Here is a 16,593-nt window from a genome sequence, read left to right as displayed (position 1 = left end):
CTTTTTGACGTGGGGAAACTGAGGTCTGGAGAGGGGCGGAGACACGGTCCGGGAAGGAGAGCGCTGCAACCCCTCAGGTCATCTCCCTCACTTCCCTCTGTTCCAACCGAAGGTACTTAAAAATTTTGCCCTGCTTTATTTCCTAACTGGGAACCTGAGACTCAGAGAGGGTAAGGCATGTGCCCGAGGACACACAGCGCAGACTCCGACCCAGGAGTGCCGAGTTGGGCTGGCTGTGCAGCCTTTCCCTGGACCTCAGTTCCCCCGGCTGTAAGCCAGGGGCACGGCACGGGCTAGAGCATCACCGGCTCCTCCTTCATTTCTGAGTAGCCCCGTGCAGCATCAACCCAACTGAACTCTTGGGCCTAAGCCCTCCAGGCCAGCCAGCGTCTCCGTCCGCCAAGGCCTCCACGGCTGCCGCTTCTGCACGGAGAACGGACAGTCTTGGTCACCCCAGGACCAGCATCCCAGCCCGGCGCTGACCATCCCCCTCCCCGCCCCCTCCCCCTCCAGCCCCGCCCCAGGCTGGGCCGGCTGCCGGGAAACAAAGGGAGGGGGGCCGGGGCCGCGGCAGGTGGGGACGGGCGAGGCAGCCGAGAGCCAGATCGATAAATCAGAGGAGTGAGATCACCGCGTGGCCGCCGCCCGCGGGCGCGAGAGGAGGCAGCAATGGGGGCGGGAGGGAAGGCGCGCGCGGCTGTGATTGGCCGGCAGGCTGGGCGGGGGTGGGGGGAGGTCAGTGACGCTGAGAGAGAAATTGTGGCCCGCAGAAGGCTCGGCCTTGGGTCAGCCGGTGGGGGTGACTTTGTCGGAGTCTGGGGCACCCACCTGGACACCTGTGTGTTCCTTGTCTCTGATGTGGGCTACAAAATTGTGGACTGTGTGAGGGTTGGCTTGTATTTATACTGTGCGTGGATGTGAATGTGAGAGAGTCCAGCTGTGTGTGCAGAGGCCCTGTTGTGTGTCTTGCTGTGTGTGTAAGGGTCCTGGTGTGTGTCCAGGTACGTGTAGAGGTCCTAGGGTGTGTCCTCCTGTGTGTGTAGGGGTCCTGGTGTGTGTCCTGTGTCTAGAGGTCCTGGTGCATACCCAGGTGTGTATAGAGGTCCTGGGTGTGTGTCCAGGTGTTTGTGTAGGGATCCTGGTGTGTGTCCAGCTGTATAAGTCCTAGTGTGTGTCCAGCTGTGTGTAGGGGTCCCGGTGTGTCCACCTAGTTAGGTGAAGGGTATGAGGTCAAGTCTGGTCCCCAGGCTGGGGGAGAAGGACAGAGCAGGGGAGAGCTGAAACCCACCCAGGAGCCCTCTGGGTTCTGCCTGCTCAAGCACCCACCCCCTTGTGGGGCCTCGTCCTCCATGGAGACATGGTGTGGTCTGTCCCACCTACCTCAAGCTTCCTGGGTTAGGGTCTTCTGGGTCTGGGCTACCCTTCCTTTCCTATCCCTGAGAGAGAAGGGACAGAGCCCAAAGGCCAGGACTCACAACCAGGCATCAGGACAGTAGTGCTTAGTGTGCCTTTGGACAAGCGCCCCATCTCTCCAAAGCCCCTCGGTAACCTGACTCCTGAGTTGCTGTGATGCTTAGATAATCTTTTCAATATCTGGGACACAGTAGGCACCTACCGATGGCAAACCTTAGACTACACCAAACTTCTATACATCCTTCAGAGCCCAGCTTCAATTTCTCCTCTTCAGAGAAGCCTACCTGGCTGGCTCCCCCCACTCAAAGCCCTGGCTCCATCTCTGTCCTCCTCCAGCCCTGGATCCTCTCTCTGGTCCCATCCAGATCCCCAGGGGCTGCAGAGTCAGAGGTCTGGATCTTGAGGGCAATGTTCAGGTTTTGTTCCTGTGATGTGAACAGCCCATGGGTGTGTGATGCCGGCTGCTCCTGGCGCCACGGAGATTTATTGGCAGGCAGCTACAGGGTGGGGATGGCCTTCCAGCCCCATTCTGGGCTGGAACCAGGACACCCAATTCTGGGCTGGGACCAGGGCAGCCAGCTGTGCCTCCTTGAGCAGCAGGGATGAGCCCAAGTCTGGCAGAAACCCGAGCTCTGCCAGAGACCTAGGCCCTCACAGGCAGACACTGAGTTCTAGGACATGGGAAGCTGCATCTCCAGCCAGCGGCCTGGCCTGGCCTGGCCTGGGGTGACCCAAAGAGAAGAAACTGGGACGCTGAAAGGAGGCTCACCCTGTCAGGGCCACGGGGTCACAGCCCCCGGGACTGGAGAAAGGAGGTGGCCTGGAAGGGCCTCAGATAGTTGAGAGGAAGGGGGAACTGCCCCCTGCCCCCTGCAACCAGAGCCAGCCCAGGAAGGGCCTGCCCACACCCCACTGTGCGGCACGGGAAACTGAGGCCCAGCTCAGGAGCCGGTGGGGCATTTTGCCCCCAAAGGCATCAGGGTGTGGTGTCCACAGCCATGGTGGTGGCCCGTTTGGAGTGGCGGATGCCCATGGTGAATGCAGGGGCCCGGGCCTTCGTCACAGTGACCTGCTCAGGACTGTGAGTGCCAGGGCCGGGGGTCTCTTCTGCCGGGCGTGGGGCTCGGGGCCTCCCCAGCATGGTGAAGGCTGGCCGGCGCTGACGGTAGGTGTTGGGGTCCGGGCTCTCATACTGGCCCGGGCCCGGCATCTCAGCAGGGTCCAGCAGGCGGCGGGTGGCAGGTGTGCGGCCTGCCACCGTGTAGCTGGGACTGCTGGGCTTGATGAAGATCTGGGAGCCCCAGAGGGAAGGCAGGGTATAGGTGTTAGGGGCAGGGGCTGAGGTGTCCAGGGGCTGCGGGCGGAGGCGGGAGCCCAGGGTGAAAGCTGGGGGGGTCCGCTGGCGCACAGGGGCCACTTTCTCTGGGCTGTAGGCCCCAGGGCCTGGCGTCACTTCCAGACCTGTAAGAATGGGGCAGGAGGATTGTCAGTGGGCAGAGTCCTCACATCCTCAAAGACCTTTCATGGCTCCCCATAGCCACATGCATCCTGGTGCTCACAGCAGCCCTGCGGTGTTTCTTCTCCTTCCCCAACCTCCCTCTGTTCTTTCTCAAGCTCCCACCTTTGGCCAAGCTCAACCCTCTACCAGCCATGCCTCCCACCCCACAGGATGCTTCTCATCCTTCAAGACAGCCCCAAAGCCCCTTGCCCTGCTGCCCTCCCCACACCCTCCTTCTCAGCAGAGCCCTCACAACCCTCCCAGGATCCCCCTGGTGTGGGTCCATTGCCCTCTCCAGACATGGCCACACTGAGGTAGGATGGATCCCACCTGCAGTCTGACCACCACGCCAGACTGGGGTCTCACAAAAAGCAAGGACATGTCAAATCCAGTTCAACCTCCAGCAGTTGGCTTAGTACATGGTTGAGTGGATGGGTAAGGAGTGAATGAGTAGATGATGGATTCATGGATATGTAGGTGGATTGAGAGTTGGACTGTGGATGATAGATGGATGGGTGGATGGACAGAGGGGGGATGGATGGATTGGGTGGATGGATAGATGGATAGAAGGGGGATGGAGGGATGGATGGATTGGGGGATGGGCAGATGGGTGGCTCATGAATGGATGGATAAGTGGATCAATGGATGGACTGGATGATGAACAGGTGGTTGGGTGAATAGATTGGTGAGTAGATGGAGTTCCCGTCATGGTGCAGTGGTTAACAAATCCGACTAGGAACCATGTGGTTGCGGGTTCGATCCCTGGACTTGCTCAGTGGGTTAAGGATCCAGCATTGCCGTGAGCTGTGGTGTAAGTTGCAGATGCGGCTTGGATTCCAAGTTGCTATGGCTCTGGTGTAGGCCGGTGGCTACAGCTCCGATTAGACCCCTAGCCTGGGAACCTCCATATGTCGCAGGAAGCAACCCTAGAAAAGGCAAAAATACAACAACAACAAAAAAATAGTTGGTGAGTAGATAGATGGGTGAATAGTGCGTCTGTGGATCAGTAGGTGGACAAGTAGCTGGCTGATAGGTCAAAAGATGAAAGAGTGGGAGACTTGAATCAGATCATTAAATCAGGTGCCTCAGATGAAAGAAGCCTGTGAAGGCAGTTACTGCATTTGCCACAGTCCCCACTGTACTCTATTGTGTCCCGATGCTAAGGCTGAGCCTCAGGTGCCCTTGTGGCACCATCTGTGCACAGGATCACATCATCCTGGCCCACTTCACCCTCCAGGTTCTCTCAGGGCCCCTGCCCCTCTTCTGTGTCCACTGGATTTCATCATTCCAAAGAAGTTCCAGGAACTCAAGGGTGGAAGGGGATGGGGAGGCGCAAGCGTGGCTGAGACCCTGAGAGGGCCGGGTCCTGCTGGGGCAGCACAGCCAGGTACTCACCCCGAGACTTGCCCCGACCCTGCATAGAGTAGGCAGGAGTGCAGCTTCGTCCAAAGCGGGTGACTTTGGGGTCCAGGAAGTAGATGGGTCCAGGGCTGGTCTCCTGCGGAGATGCTGGGGAACACAGAGTCCTGAGGGCGCCTCTGATGGCCCCACTCCTCAATGCCCAGGAGGAGGCACTCCCACCCCCAGCAGCCTCCGCCCCCTCTTGGAAGGCAGGGACCCCAGCCCACTGAGGTATCACCACTGATTTGGGGGCCCTGGGTCTCCTCTTGTGCATAGAGTTAGAGCAGTCAGGCCCCAAGGGAGGGTCTGAGGAGAGCCCTTCAGAGCTTGGCCTTGCCCTGGCCAGTGTGAGCAGCTCGAGGGAGGGGAGACCATGGGAAGTGAGATGACCCACAGAAGGGGATGGTCGGTGCCTGGCACTTAAGACTTGGAACCAATTTACTGTGATTGCCACTGCTACTGTTTATAAGCACACTCTGGGGTAAATCAAGTGCAGTAGGTCCAACAAGGACTAACTAGTTTAAGTACCATGTGTACGTGTACACACATGACCTGGTGCACACATGAAGCACGCTCACGATAAATAAGCACAGCCCAACTCATGGCATTTCCCACCTCCAGGCCTTCGCCTCTTCTGCCAGCTCTACCTGGAGTCCCCTTCAGCTCTGAGGGGTTCCACTGAACTCCTACTCATCCTACAAAGCCGATTCCATGCCTTCACCTCCAAGAAGGCTTCCCTGGACATTCAGCGAGTCCACAATAACCACCCCTGATTCCCCAGCCTGTGTGTCCCTCTGTCCAAGGATGTGTCCTGAGGCACACATGGATTAGAAGCTGACAACTCAGGATGCTCTGGGCCACAGGCTCCGTTCTTAATCCTTCTGTGTGACCCAACATGGTGTTGATTCCCTCACTGGCCTTCTGGGGCCTCTGGCAGCTTCCTGAGTTTCCCTTGGGAAACTTGGAAAGTTTTAGTTTGGGGTTGCTGCTGATGCTAAAGGCTGAGAAGAAGCTGCTGGGCCTGCAGCTGCCAACAAGCCTCTGTGCACACGAAACAAAGTCCCCACATAGCGAGGAGCCTCCCAGAACACCCCCAACACCGCCCCGGCCCACTGGGGCCCCAAGCGCTCTAAGAATGTGTAGGCACCAGTGTGCGGGCACCACTGAACAGGCACAGGGCAGCAATGCACTGGAGCCACTTTGAAGGCATCTACTTTTTCTTTTTTTTTTTCTTTTTGGTCGCACCCCCAGCATATGGAGGTTCCCAGGCTAGGGATTGAATCCAAGCTACAGCTGCGACCTATGCTACAGCTGCAGCAACTCTAGATCCTTAACCCACTGCGTGTAGCTGGAGATCGAACCCACACATCCACAGCAACCCAAGCCTCGGCAGTCGGACCCTTAACCTGCTTAGATGCCACAGCAGGAACTCCCTGAAGGTATCTACTCTTGTCTTAATGAACCTCTCCAGGCATCCAATGTGTATTTAATCCTGACAACTGGTTAAGTCAGTGCCTCAGTGTGTACAGAGCAGGAAGCAGACATACAACTTGCCCAAGTCAAGCAGCAAGGAATCTGCAAACCACCCTACTCCCCCTTCCGTAATGAAACAAGGGCCCAGAGAGGCACAGAAGCTTCCCCGAGGTCACACAGCAAGGGTTGCCTCAGTCATCTACCCATCCAGCTTCCTGCCTCACTCAAGGGAAGCTTGAATCTATATGATGAGGAAATGCCTGGGTGGGAGGTTGGAGGCTGGGAAGCTCCCCTCCCACCCTCCCCCAGCCCTACCCCCCTCTCCCAATAGGCCTTACCCTCACTGGGCCTCCGAAAGAGTGAGTAGGCAGGACCAGCCACCCTGGTACAGTCATGGTTGATGTAGCCCACGGTGGATGGCAGGACATACAAGCCCGGCCCAGAGCCTGCAACCAAAGCCCTCAGGTCACCGTCTGGGGCCCCACACCCTGACTTGTAGGGTGGAGCCCAGGGCCCAGCCCCTGAGCCCCCACCCAGCCTCCCAGTGAGCCTCTGTGGCAGGGGTGGGGAGCAGGCACTGCCTCCACTCAGGGGAAAATGAGTGAGGGGCATTGTGAGTCACAGGACACACAGGAGGGAGGGGCGGTGGGGCCTCCCCACCTCGGGGCACCTTGGGAGGACTGAGGCCGACAGAGAGACACACTGTCACAGGTGGGGACACTGAGCCCAGACTCAGAGACACTGTCGCAGGTGGGACACAATGAGCCCGGACACAGAGACACACTGTCACAGCTGAGGACCCTGAGCCCATACTCAGAGACACATTGTCACAGGTGAAGACACTGAGCCCAGACTCAGAGACACTCTGTCACAGCTGGGGGACACTGAGGCCAACACAGAGACACACTATCACATGTGGGGAGTCAGCCCCCCACACAGAGATACACTGCGACAGTTGCAATGTCAGGCCACAGAAGCTGACTGCAGCTGTCTTATTACAGTTACAGAAACTGCTGCAGGGGCAGGGGCATAACTGAAATCCCAGGGTCAATGTCAAAGGCCCGCCCAGGGATCACCTGGGTCTCCACCCCCCTGCACAATCTCCCCTGCTCTGCGGCTTTATCCCTGAGACAGTTATCACCAACTAATACTAATACCAGTACTGCAAAGGCTGCTTGTTGTGCCTCATCCCCACTCCTCTCTGCCCCGGATGTTTGCTGCTCTGCCGACTGTACCCTGAGCACCTGCGCCAGTGCCTGGCCCATAGGACATTCAACTCCTGTTGAATAGAGGAGCACAGGAGCTGACAAGGACACCATATTCACACCCATACTGTGGGAAGGAAAACCGAGGTTTGGGGAAGGGCAGAAACTTGCCAGAGGCTCCTGCCTCCAGCTGGGCTCCTAAACATTCCAGAAGCCCCATCGGGGTGGGGGGATCAGAGCAAGCAGGGAAGGGTCCCACCACCAGGGCCCACCAGCCCTCCTACCGCTCTCCGAGGTGGCCAGGCCACAGGCTCTCCTCAGGCCGGTCTCTGGGATCTGGCACTCGGTGGCCCGCCGACCCAGGGGCACTGTGGTCAGTCGTGGAGAAGGGTCGCAGCTGAGGGTCCCCATGGTGGGCAACAGTGGGGCTCCGGGGCACAGGGGCTGGCAGCCTGGTGCCTGCTCCTCAGCCGCAGCTGCTCTGGGCCATGGGCTGGGCACCGTCCCAGATCCTCACGGCTCCTGCTGGTGTTGGCAGAACCTTGGCCTCACCACACCCTCCCAACGGCACAGAAGCACCTTGTCTCTCGTCAGGGATCTTGGGGCCCTGGCCTGAGCCGAGTGATCGGCGGTCGCTGGCCTGGAAGTGGGGCCAGGATCAAGTGTCAGCCAGGCAGCTAGACGGTCCAGGAAAGAATCCGGTGTCAGCAGGGCCAGTCCCCTGGGAGTTGGCCAAGCCGGACAGCCCGCACCAGAGCTGCAAACACGACACCCACAGTCTGGTGGCAGGAAGGACGGGAAAGGTCATGGGTGGCGTGGTCCCATTTCCACAGCTGGGAAAACTGAGGTGTGGTCCAGGTTCCCCACCCCGGGAGCTGCCACTCTGGGCCAACAAGCATTCTCTCCTCCCCTCCTTCCTTCATCCAAAGAGGATTTATTGAGCACCTTCTAGTACTGTTTTCTGTTTGGGTTGGTGGGAACATGACAGGAACGGATAGAAAGGAACAGAGCAGCAGATACTCTTGGGAGGGGAGAGAGGAAAGCAGCAAAATTCATTGAGTACAGAGCATGTTAGAAGGTTCTGCAAACATGCAGCGGATGGGAGTCGGGGATGCAGTGCAGGGGGCAGGAGGACAAGTCACTGCCAGGGACAACAGTGAGGCAGTGGTGGTCCACCAGGACAGCCCCCCTGCCTCGCACAAGCCCACAGGGATTTACTGCACCCTGGTACAGAGTTTATTTCCCTGACAGCACTGAAGGCTTCCACGGGCTCAAGGAGACCTGGCCACAAAGAATTTAAATTCTTGTCTCTCGTGGCACCCTTGTCTGTGCTGCGTTGTCCAGCTCTTTGGCACTGTAAATTTTTTTTTTTTTTTTTTTGGCCAAGCCCATGGCATTTGGAAGTTCCCTGGCCAGGGATCAAACCTAGACCACAGCAGTGACAATATGAAATCCTTAACCAGGGAACACCCTGGCACCCTCATTTTTAAAGTTTTATTGAGTTACAACTCACATACTACACAATTCACTTCACGATGTAACTTTTTTCCTTTTCTTTTTTTAAAGCTGCACCTGCGACATATGGAAGTTCCCAGGCTAGTGGTCGAGTCAGAGCTGCAGCTACTGGCCTGTGCCACAGCCACAGCAATGCGGGATCCAAGCCACATCTAAAAACTATGCTGCAGCTTGCCGCAATGCCAGATCCTTAACCCACCAAGCAAGGCCAGGGGTTGAACCTGAAACTCCCAAAGAACAACATTTTGATTAAAAATTTTAAAATTATGGAATCGGGGAGATCCCATTGTGGCACAGAGGAAACGAATCCGACTGGGAACCATGAGGTTTTGGGTTCAACCTCTGGCCTCGCTCAGTGGGTTAAGGATCCAGCATTGCCATGAGCTGTAGCACAGGTCACAGACGTGGCTCAGATCCTGTGTTGCTGTGGCTGTGGCATAGGCCAGCGGCTCCAGCTCCGATTGGACCCCTAGCCTGAGAACCTCCATATGCTGCGGGAGCAGCCCAAGAAATGGCAAAAAGACAAAAATAATAACAAAAAAAATTAAAATAAAATAAAATGAAACATAGGCTTATATTAGAAACGGCTATAAAATCAATGACCTACAATTTCACCTTAAGAAACTTTAAAAAAAGGAGTTCCCTGGTGGCCTAGTGGTTAAGGACTCAGCAATCTCACTGTTGGAGCTCGGGTTTGATTCCTGGCCCAGGAATTTCCACGTGCCAAGGGTGTGGCAAAAAAAAAAAAAAAAGAGAGAGAGAGACAATCATGAAATGGAGAGCTGTAGAAAGAATTAAAAACTCCCCGCCTAATAAAAAAAAAAAAAAAAAAAACTAGTTCTTTAAAAGGATAAACAAACTTGGGAGTTCCCGCCAATAAAAAAAAAAAAAAAAAATAGTTTTTTAAAAGGATAAACAAACTTGGGAGTTCCCGTTGTGCTACAGCAAAACGAATCCAACTAGTATCCATGAGAATGTGAGTTCCATCCCTGGCCTCACTCCATGGGTTAAGGATCTGTCATTGCCATGAGCTTGTGGTGTAGGTCGAGGATCCCGCATTGCTGCGGCTGTGGCGTAGGCTGGCAGCTATAGCTCCGATTCAACCCCTAGCCTGGGAACATCAATATGTCGAGGGTGTGGCCCTAAAAAGCAAAAAAAAAAAAAAAAGGATGAACACATTGATAAGCCTCCAGGCCTCCAGCTGGACCAATCAGGAAGCCAACAATGTTAATGCACTGCAAGTTGAGAATGGAGGAGGGGCGCCACTGCAGACCCACACACTCAAGGGGTAGCGAGATCTGTAAAACGCCAGAAAAAGACCTTTCACTGAGCATTTGCTACATCCCATTCACTACGTTATGTTCTAGAGCTTGAGCAATTGGAGATCTCATCGTGGCTCAGTGGCAGTGGAAAGGAATCTGACTAGTGCCCATGAGCATGCAGGTTGGATCCCTGGCCTCGCTCAGTGGGTTAAGGATCCCGCGTTGCCGCGAGCTATGGTGTAGGTCACAGACGTACCTTGCTGCGGCTGTGGTGTAGGCCAGCGGCTACAGCTCCAATTGGACCCCTAACCAAGGAACTTCCATATGCCACAGGTACAGCCCTAAAAAAAAAAAAAAAAAAAAAAAAAACTGAGCTTGAGCACTTTCTATGGCTGCATCATCTTGTCTAATTGTCTCAGCATCTCCTGAGAGAAGTGCTGGTGCTGAGTCTCACCCGTGGTCACAGATGGGGAAACTGAGGGTTGGGGAGGGGGCGGGATAGGCACAGGATTTAGATCAAACTTAGGGTCAAGGACTTCTCCATGGTTCTAATTCCAGCTCAGCTTTCTGGAAATGCTGGAAATCCTCTGTGGATTCCTATTGCCCTAAGGATAAAATTCAAGCCCTCACTGTCACAGGAGACCCCAGTCCTGTCCTCACTTCCCTTAGGCACTGGACTCCTACCCCTCGGCCCCCACTCACTCTCCTGCGGCCACATCAGCCGCTTCCGGTTCCTTGGGATGGGGACCTCAGGTTCTCCACCTGCCTTCCCTCCACCTGGGATGTACTTTCCCACAGGGAGCCCGAAGCCAGCTCCATCCTCATCACCTGTGGGCCCCAAACTGGATGAGCCACTGGCTTCTTTCCAGAAGCAGCATAAACTCCAGAACTGGGGACTGAGGAGGGAATGGGACAGAGACACCCCACTTCTCTCTTCTCCTGCCCGGCTGCGCCTCCCACTGATCGACACTGGCCCAAAGTGCAGGAGCCCAGGGACGCTCCACCGGCTCCGCCTGGCGGGCCCAGGACCGGGCAGAGGAAGGAGGAGTCACCCCTCCCCCCCAGCCCAGGTTACGTCAGCCATGGACGGCTGGGGATACTAGCCCCAGCTGGGACTCAGCTTTGACCACCTCAGTTTCCCCTGACACAGGAAGGAGCCCAGTGCTAATACGGGGTAGGACTGGGGGGACGGACTGGAACAGCCTGTCTGGCACCCCCACTGCTGGCCATTGTCTCTGTGACTCACTTCAGCCCAGACCGCTTCAGTGCCCCCAGGGAAGCAATGCGCAGGGAGATGCTAATTATCTCAGAGCAGCAGCATGCGAACCACCCCTTTTAATGCAAACTGACACATTGACAGCAGAGGGCAATTCGGAGTACTGGGCAGAGGAAGGTCAGCTGGGCGTGAGCGGCGGTGGGGGTGCTGAGGCCTGGATACAGCTGGTGCCCCTTCAGTTACAGCCGGAATCACGTTGTTAGTTCAACCGGGTCTCAGCTACGTGTCAGGCACTTCGAGGAACTGAGGAAATGGCCAACAGGACCCTCCCTCACTTTTCTGTGAGGGAGGCAAATAAGATCACCGACGTTAAAGCCGAGTATTGCCAGGGAGAAGCTTGGAGGGCAAGGAGGGGCTGGAGATGTGCAGTGTGCAGCAGGAAGGCCTCACCGAGATGTCTCTGGAGCAGAGACTGAAGGTGAGGAGGGAGCCCGGAGACCTGGGAGAGGACGCACCAGGAGGGGTGGGGCGGGTGGGCCTGGGACTGCACTGTGCCCAGCGGAACCGCAGGAAGGCCCGCGTGGGCTGCAGAGGAACGAATGAGGGGCATAGGGAGGAGGTGGGCGCGGGAAGGGGACGGGGCAGCGCAGGCGGCGCGGGTCCCTTGGGTACGGGAACTCTGGGGCTGCGGGCAAAGCAGGGACGCGCTCACTCGGTGCTCACGGGCGCCCTCTGGCGGCTCCAGGAGAACAGACCGTGGGCGGCGCCGGGAGACTGGGATGAGATGGTCTGCCTATCCCGGAGGGGTGGGGCGGGGGTGAGGGGGGGAAATAAGGGGTGTAGGAGTGGGTGAGGGGAGAATGAGGAGTGGGGACTGGGTGAGAGGAGAATGGGGAGGTGGGGGCGGGGTGAGGGGGAATGGGAATGGAGCGTTTTAGGTGGGATGTTGGGGAGAGCTGTCAGCGCAGGTAACGGTGGGAGGGCTGACGGGGTAGGGGGCGTGGAGGTGAATGGGGGAAGAGGCCAGGACTGGTGGTGCGGCCAGCTCAGCAGGGATAGAGGAGGGGGCGACAAGCAGGTGGGTTCTGAGTCTGTTTTAAAACTAAAGGAGAATCCCTAACCTCGCTCAGTGGGTTAAAGATCCGTCGTTGCTGTGGCTGTGGTGTAGCTCCGGTTCGACCCCTAGCCTGGGAACCTCCATATGCCGCAGGTGCGGCCCTAGAAAAAGACAAAAAACAAAAAACAAAACTAAAGGAGAGCTTTAGTGCCTGCCCGCTTGCACGTCTACTTCTTGCCTAAAAAATAAAATAAAATAAAACTAAAGGAGTTCCAGTATTCCTGCTGTGGCTCAGCAGAAACGAATCTGACTAGTATCCATGAGGATGCAGGTTCGATCCCTGGGCTCACTCAGTGGATTACGGATCCAGCGTTGCCACGAGCTGTGGTGTAGGTCACGGATGCAGCTCAGATCCCAGTTGCTGTCACGTAGGCCACAGCTCTCATTCAACCCCTTGCCTGGGAACTTCCATATGCAGAGGGTGCAGACAAAATAAATTAAAAAAATAAATAAATGGACATAAAACTAGACCCAACAGGATTTGCAGACAGATTTGAGGTGGGGAGGGAGTGAGCTGGTGAGCCTCCAGAGCTGGAGCTGTGGGACCTGGGAGGGCGCTAAGGAGGGAGGGGAGTCTTGGTCATGAGTTGGGTTTTGGGATTGTGGGCTTGGGGCTTCATGGGAGACACACATGGACACATGGTCAGGCAGCTGTAAGGATGGACTGCTGGTTATCCCTCTCTGCACACAACAAGCTCCCCTAAACACAGTGGCTTAAAACAGCACACCCATGATTTTGTCACAATTTCAGAGGATGAGCTAGGTCCTCTGCTCAGGCTGCATGGAAGGTGTTGACCCCAGCTGGGGCCTCACTGGGAGGCTAGACTAGGAACTCTCACATTGTTGCAGGATTTATTTCCTTGTGGTTATAGGACTGGGGGCTAGCTGTTGGCTGGAAGGCACTGTCAATTCCTGGCCACCTGGCCTCCCAAACCTGGCCTAGTTCTTCATAGTCAGCAAAGGGTTGGTGGAGCCATTATTTGCATTATTGTGACTGCAGCTGTGGGGAGCAACCATCCTCACTAAGAACCCAGACTCTCTTCCCTCTTCCAGCTCCCTCCACCTTTTCCTGGCTCCATGGGTTCTTAAGTCGCTGAAAGAACATCACTGCCCCCAAAATTCATTTATCTCCCTTCAACCCGTTTTCCACTCAGTGACCAAATGATCTCTTGAAAACAGAAGCTGGAGTTCCCATCCTGGCTCAGCGGAAACGAATCTGACTAGGAACCATGAGGTTGCGGGTTCGATCCCTGGCCTCCTCGATCAGTTCAGTTCATTAGGATCTGGCTTTGCCATGAGCTGTGATATAGGCTGCAGACGCGGCTTGGATCTGGTGTGGCTGTAGCTGTGGCATAGGTTGGCAGCTGTAGCTCAGATTAGATGCCTAGCCTGGGAACATCCATATGCCGCGGGTGCAGTCCTAAAAAGACAACAACAAAAAAAGAAAGAAATAAAAAGGAAGGAAGGAAGAAAGAAAGAAAGAAAGAAAGAAAGAAAGAAAGAAAGAAAGAAAGAAAGAGAAAGAAAGAAAGAAAAAACAGAAGCTTCCCCCTTTGCGTGCCTGATTACAAAGCCCTCTCCTGACTCCCTCTGTGCCAGGAGAAGCCCACTCTTCTCACTTTCCTCTGGGTTCTGGCTATGAGGACAGGGGCTGCATTTATTGGGCACTTACTGTGTACCAGGCTCTGAGCTGGGTGTTAGGGACTCAGGGGCACCCAGGGCAACCACAAGAAACAATGTGAGCCACATGCAGAATTCTGAATCTCCTAGTGGCCATGTCAAAAAACGAAAGTGAAACAAGAAAAAATAATTTTAAGAATATATTTTATTTAAGTGAATACATCCAAAATATCATTTCAGCATACAAAAACTACATATGGGAGATTCTACATTCTTCTTTTCTTTTGCCATACCCATAGCATGCACAAGTTCCCCAGGCAGGGGTCGAACCTCCAGCACAGCTGTGACAATACTGGATCCTTAACCCACTGAGCCACGAGGGAACGCCATCTACATTCTTTTCTTCGTTCAAAATCTGGTGAGTGTTTTGCTCTCATGGCACCTCTCAGCTGGACCAGCCACACAGTTCAAATACTCATCAGCAGTACGCAGCCAGTGGCTGCTGTGCTGCACAAAGCAGGTATAGAGTGTTTTAGCCTAGAGCCAATCCCTTAGTCCAATGGTTCTCAACCTGGGCTGGCCCTGCCCTCAGAGGACACTGGACAATGCCTGGAGACAGTTTTGGTTGCCAAGGTGGGGGGAGGTACAGAGGTGCTGCTCAATACCACGCAGTTCACAGGGGAGACCCTGGTGCAAGAGTAAACCAGCATTTCTTCCCACAGCTGGCTGACCACACGCAGGTCAGTAACACCCATCACACCCACGTAGCCAGCACTCAGATACCACAACGGCACTTCCCAGCCCGCAGAAGCCCCCACACCACCATAACCACCATCCCAACGTCTAAAGCAGGGCTGTTTTGCCCTTCCTTTTGAACTGTGAGCTGTGCTCTTATGAGGGCGCTTTCCCTCAACCTTGTGTGAGAGCCATCCTGTTGTTGGGTGTGGGTCTAGTCCCAAGCTGCTGGGTGTAATATTCCATTGTATGAGGAGACCAAGCTTTATTTGCAGAGTTTCGAGCACTTCCACTTGGCACAACTGCAAATAATGTTGTTCATAGCATTATGGGTGGAGGGCAGAGCACGTACAAAGGTCCTGGGGCAGGATTGTGCCCAGTGTTGGAAGAGGAACAGGGGTGCTTGGAGCAGAGTGAGCAAGGGGGAGGGGTGAGGAGTTGAGGGCAGGGCCCTGTAGGTGCTGGGAAACCTTGGCTTTTACTCCAAGGGAGGTGGGAGCCCTGGAAGGTTTGGAGCAGAGGAGGGGTGTGTTAGGCATAAGAGAGAGCAGTAGAGGATGGCTTTGGGGAGTTTCCTAGTGGCACAGTAGCGTAAGGATCTGATATTGTCACTGCTGTGGCTGGGGTTCGCTCCCTAGCTTGGAAGAAGGAGAAGCTGTACAGGTCCTGTTCGGGGATCCAGGACATCACAGGCCCTGAGCAGATACACAAATATTCGCTGAAGAAACGGGCTATGACAGTGCTGCACTGAGCCGAGGTCCCCAGCCCTTCTCTAAAACTGTCTGACGGGTGAAAGGAAGTTCAAATCCCCAGGAAGCTAGGTCAGTAGATGGTCTGTGGTTCTGTCGCTGACACAGTGGGCAGCAGGCCAGGTGTTCGCAGGGCCGCCACCCCATCCAGTGTCAGCTCTCCCTCTGCCTTCCCAGCCTGCAATCTGTCACTTCCCACCTCCCCAGGGCCTCCCAATTGTCCCTTGTCCGGCCGCCAGCCCCCTGACTCAGACTCACGTGCCTCTATGGCCACCTGCCCCTTTGTTCCGCAGGGATTCTAACAAGGAAGCCTTGTTCTTCCCAGGATGAGGACACAGCGAACCTGCCAGACTCTCTCCTGCCTCCATCCCGGAAAGGCAAGAGCTAGCTCTCCACGTGGGACCAAGCCAAGCGGGAGGAGGGGGGTGGGGAGCCCTCCTGTTCTGCTGGGTCCTCCTTATAAGAATGAGGACAGTGAAGTTCAGAGGAAGGAAGAGCTCAAATGGGGGGAGGGGTGGCTGGAGAAGGTCTCAGCAGGCTTTCCTGGAGCCTACAAAGTCCTTCCTGACCAGGTCCTTTCTTCCCTCTCTGGCTTTATTCTCACCCTCGGGGCAGCCCCTCTGGCCTCCTTGCTTTTCTAGAACGTGCCAGGCAGCTCCAGCCACAGGGCCTTTGCATTCAACGTACCTTCTACCTGGCAAATCCTTTCCCACATAGATGCTTGCTAATTCTCTTCACATCTTCCAAGTCTTTGCTCCCCACCTCCAAGTCTTCCTCTGGCCACCCAACTTATTCCTACAACTTGCCCCACCTTCACACTGCCAACCCTGCTTCCATTTTACTTTTCCTTCTCCACACAGCATCTGCTAATAGAGTAGAGCATTTACTCCCTGCACGGTGTTGGGGTGGAGCTCATGAAACGGACTGCTAAGTTTGTAGTTTTGTGAACAAGTTGATGTCACACCAGCAGTGTGAAATCAGCCACAATGGGAGTATTTACACCCCAGGACTTAGCACGTGCTACAAAGAAGGGCCTTTTGCTCTGGAGAGTCAGCTGTTCAACATTTATAGGCACACCACTGCTTGTTTACTACACTTAATGTTCATGACTCCTGGTTCCCGCCCCTCACCCCCTAGAATGGAAACCCCATGGGGCAGAATCTGCCCACTCTGCTCTCTGCTGTCACCCAGGCATCTAGAATACTTGGCAACTAGTGAGCGCTCAATAACTATCTGTTGAATTAATGCGTGACCCTCATCAGGGTCTTTGCAACAAAACCACCCTCTGCATGACCCTGGCCTTTAACACCAGTGACATATTCTCCAAAGCCAGAGAAAACTCAGGGCCCCAGCATAGAAGGCCGGCCAATAGGACCCTGGCCGCCTAGC

General features: G+C 55.3%; 1 protein-coding gene across 1 annotated transcript; it reads right to left on the bottom strand.

The window, feature by feature from the left end:
• Positions 1-1,863: 1,863 nt before the first annotated feature.
• CIMAP1D (CIMAP1 family member D) lies at positions 1,864-7,467 on the bottom strand. Its single transcript, XM_021084308.2, has 4 exons — positions 7,275-7,467; positions 6,124-6,231; positions 4,307-4,420; positions 1,864-2,874 (listed from the first exon to the last, which is right to left on the bottom strand). Exons 1-4 carry the CDS (start codon positions 7,399-7,401, stop codon positions 2,390-2,392), a joined length of 834 nt encoding a protein of 277 aa, XP_020939967.1. The 5' UTR covers positions 7,402-7,467; the 3' UTR covers positions 1,864-2,389.
• Positions 7,468-16,593: the final 9,126 nt, after the last annotated feature.

The sequence above is a fragment of the Sus scrofa genome, chromosome 2 (genome assembly GCF_054392235.1).
Source record: "Sus scrofa isolate SSC_HxYL_T2T_F1_AM1 chromosome 2, Sscrofa_HxYL_maternal_Yorkshire_Landrace_v2.0, whole genome shotgun sequence".
Classification (NCBI taxonomy): Eukaryota; Metazoa; Chordata; class Mammalia; order Artiodactyla; family Suidae; genus Sus; species Sus scrofa.
This window is presented reverse-complemented; position numbering and strand designations above follow the sequence as displayed.

Bases quoted from the DNA above. Each gene is read 5' to 3' on its own strand.
- CIMAP1D (XM_021084308.2), bottom strand. From the start codon at position 7,401: ATGGGGACCCTCAGCTGCGACCCTTCTCCACGACTGACCACAGTGCCC. The intron at 6,232-7,274 runs GTAGGAGGGCTG...CTTTGGTTGCAG, and splicing joins CCTGGCCACCTCGGAGAGCG to GCTCTGGGCCGGGCTTGTAT. The intron at 4,421-6,123 runs GTAAGGCCTATT...TGTGTTCCCCAG, and splicing joins CTTTCGGAGGCCCAGTGAGG to CATCTCCGCAGGAGACCAGC.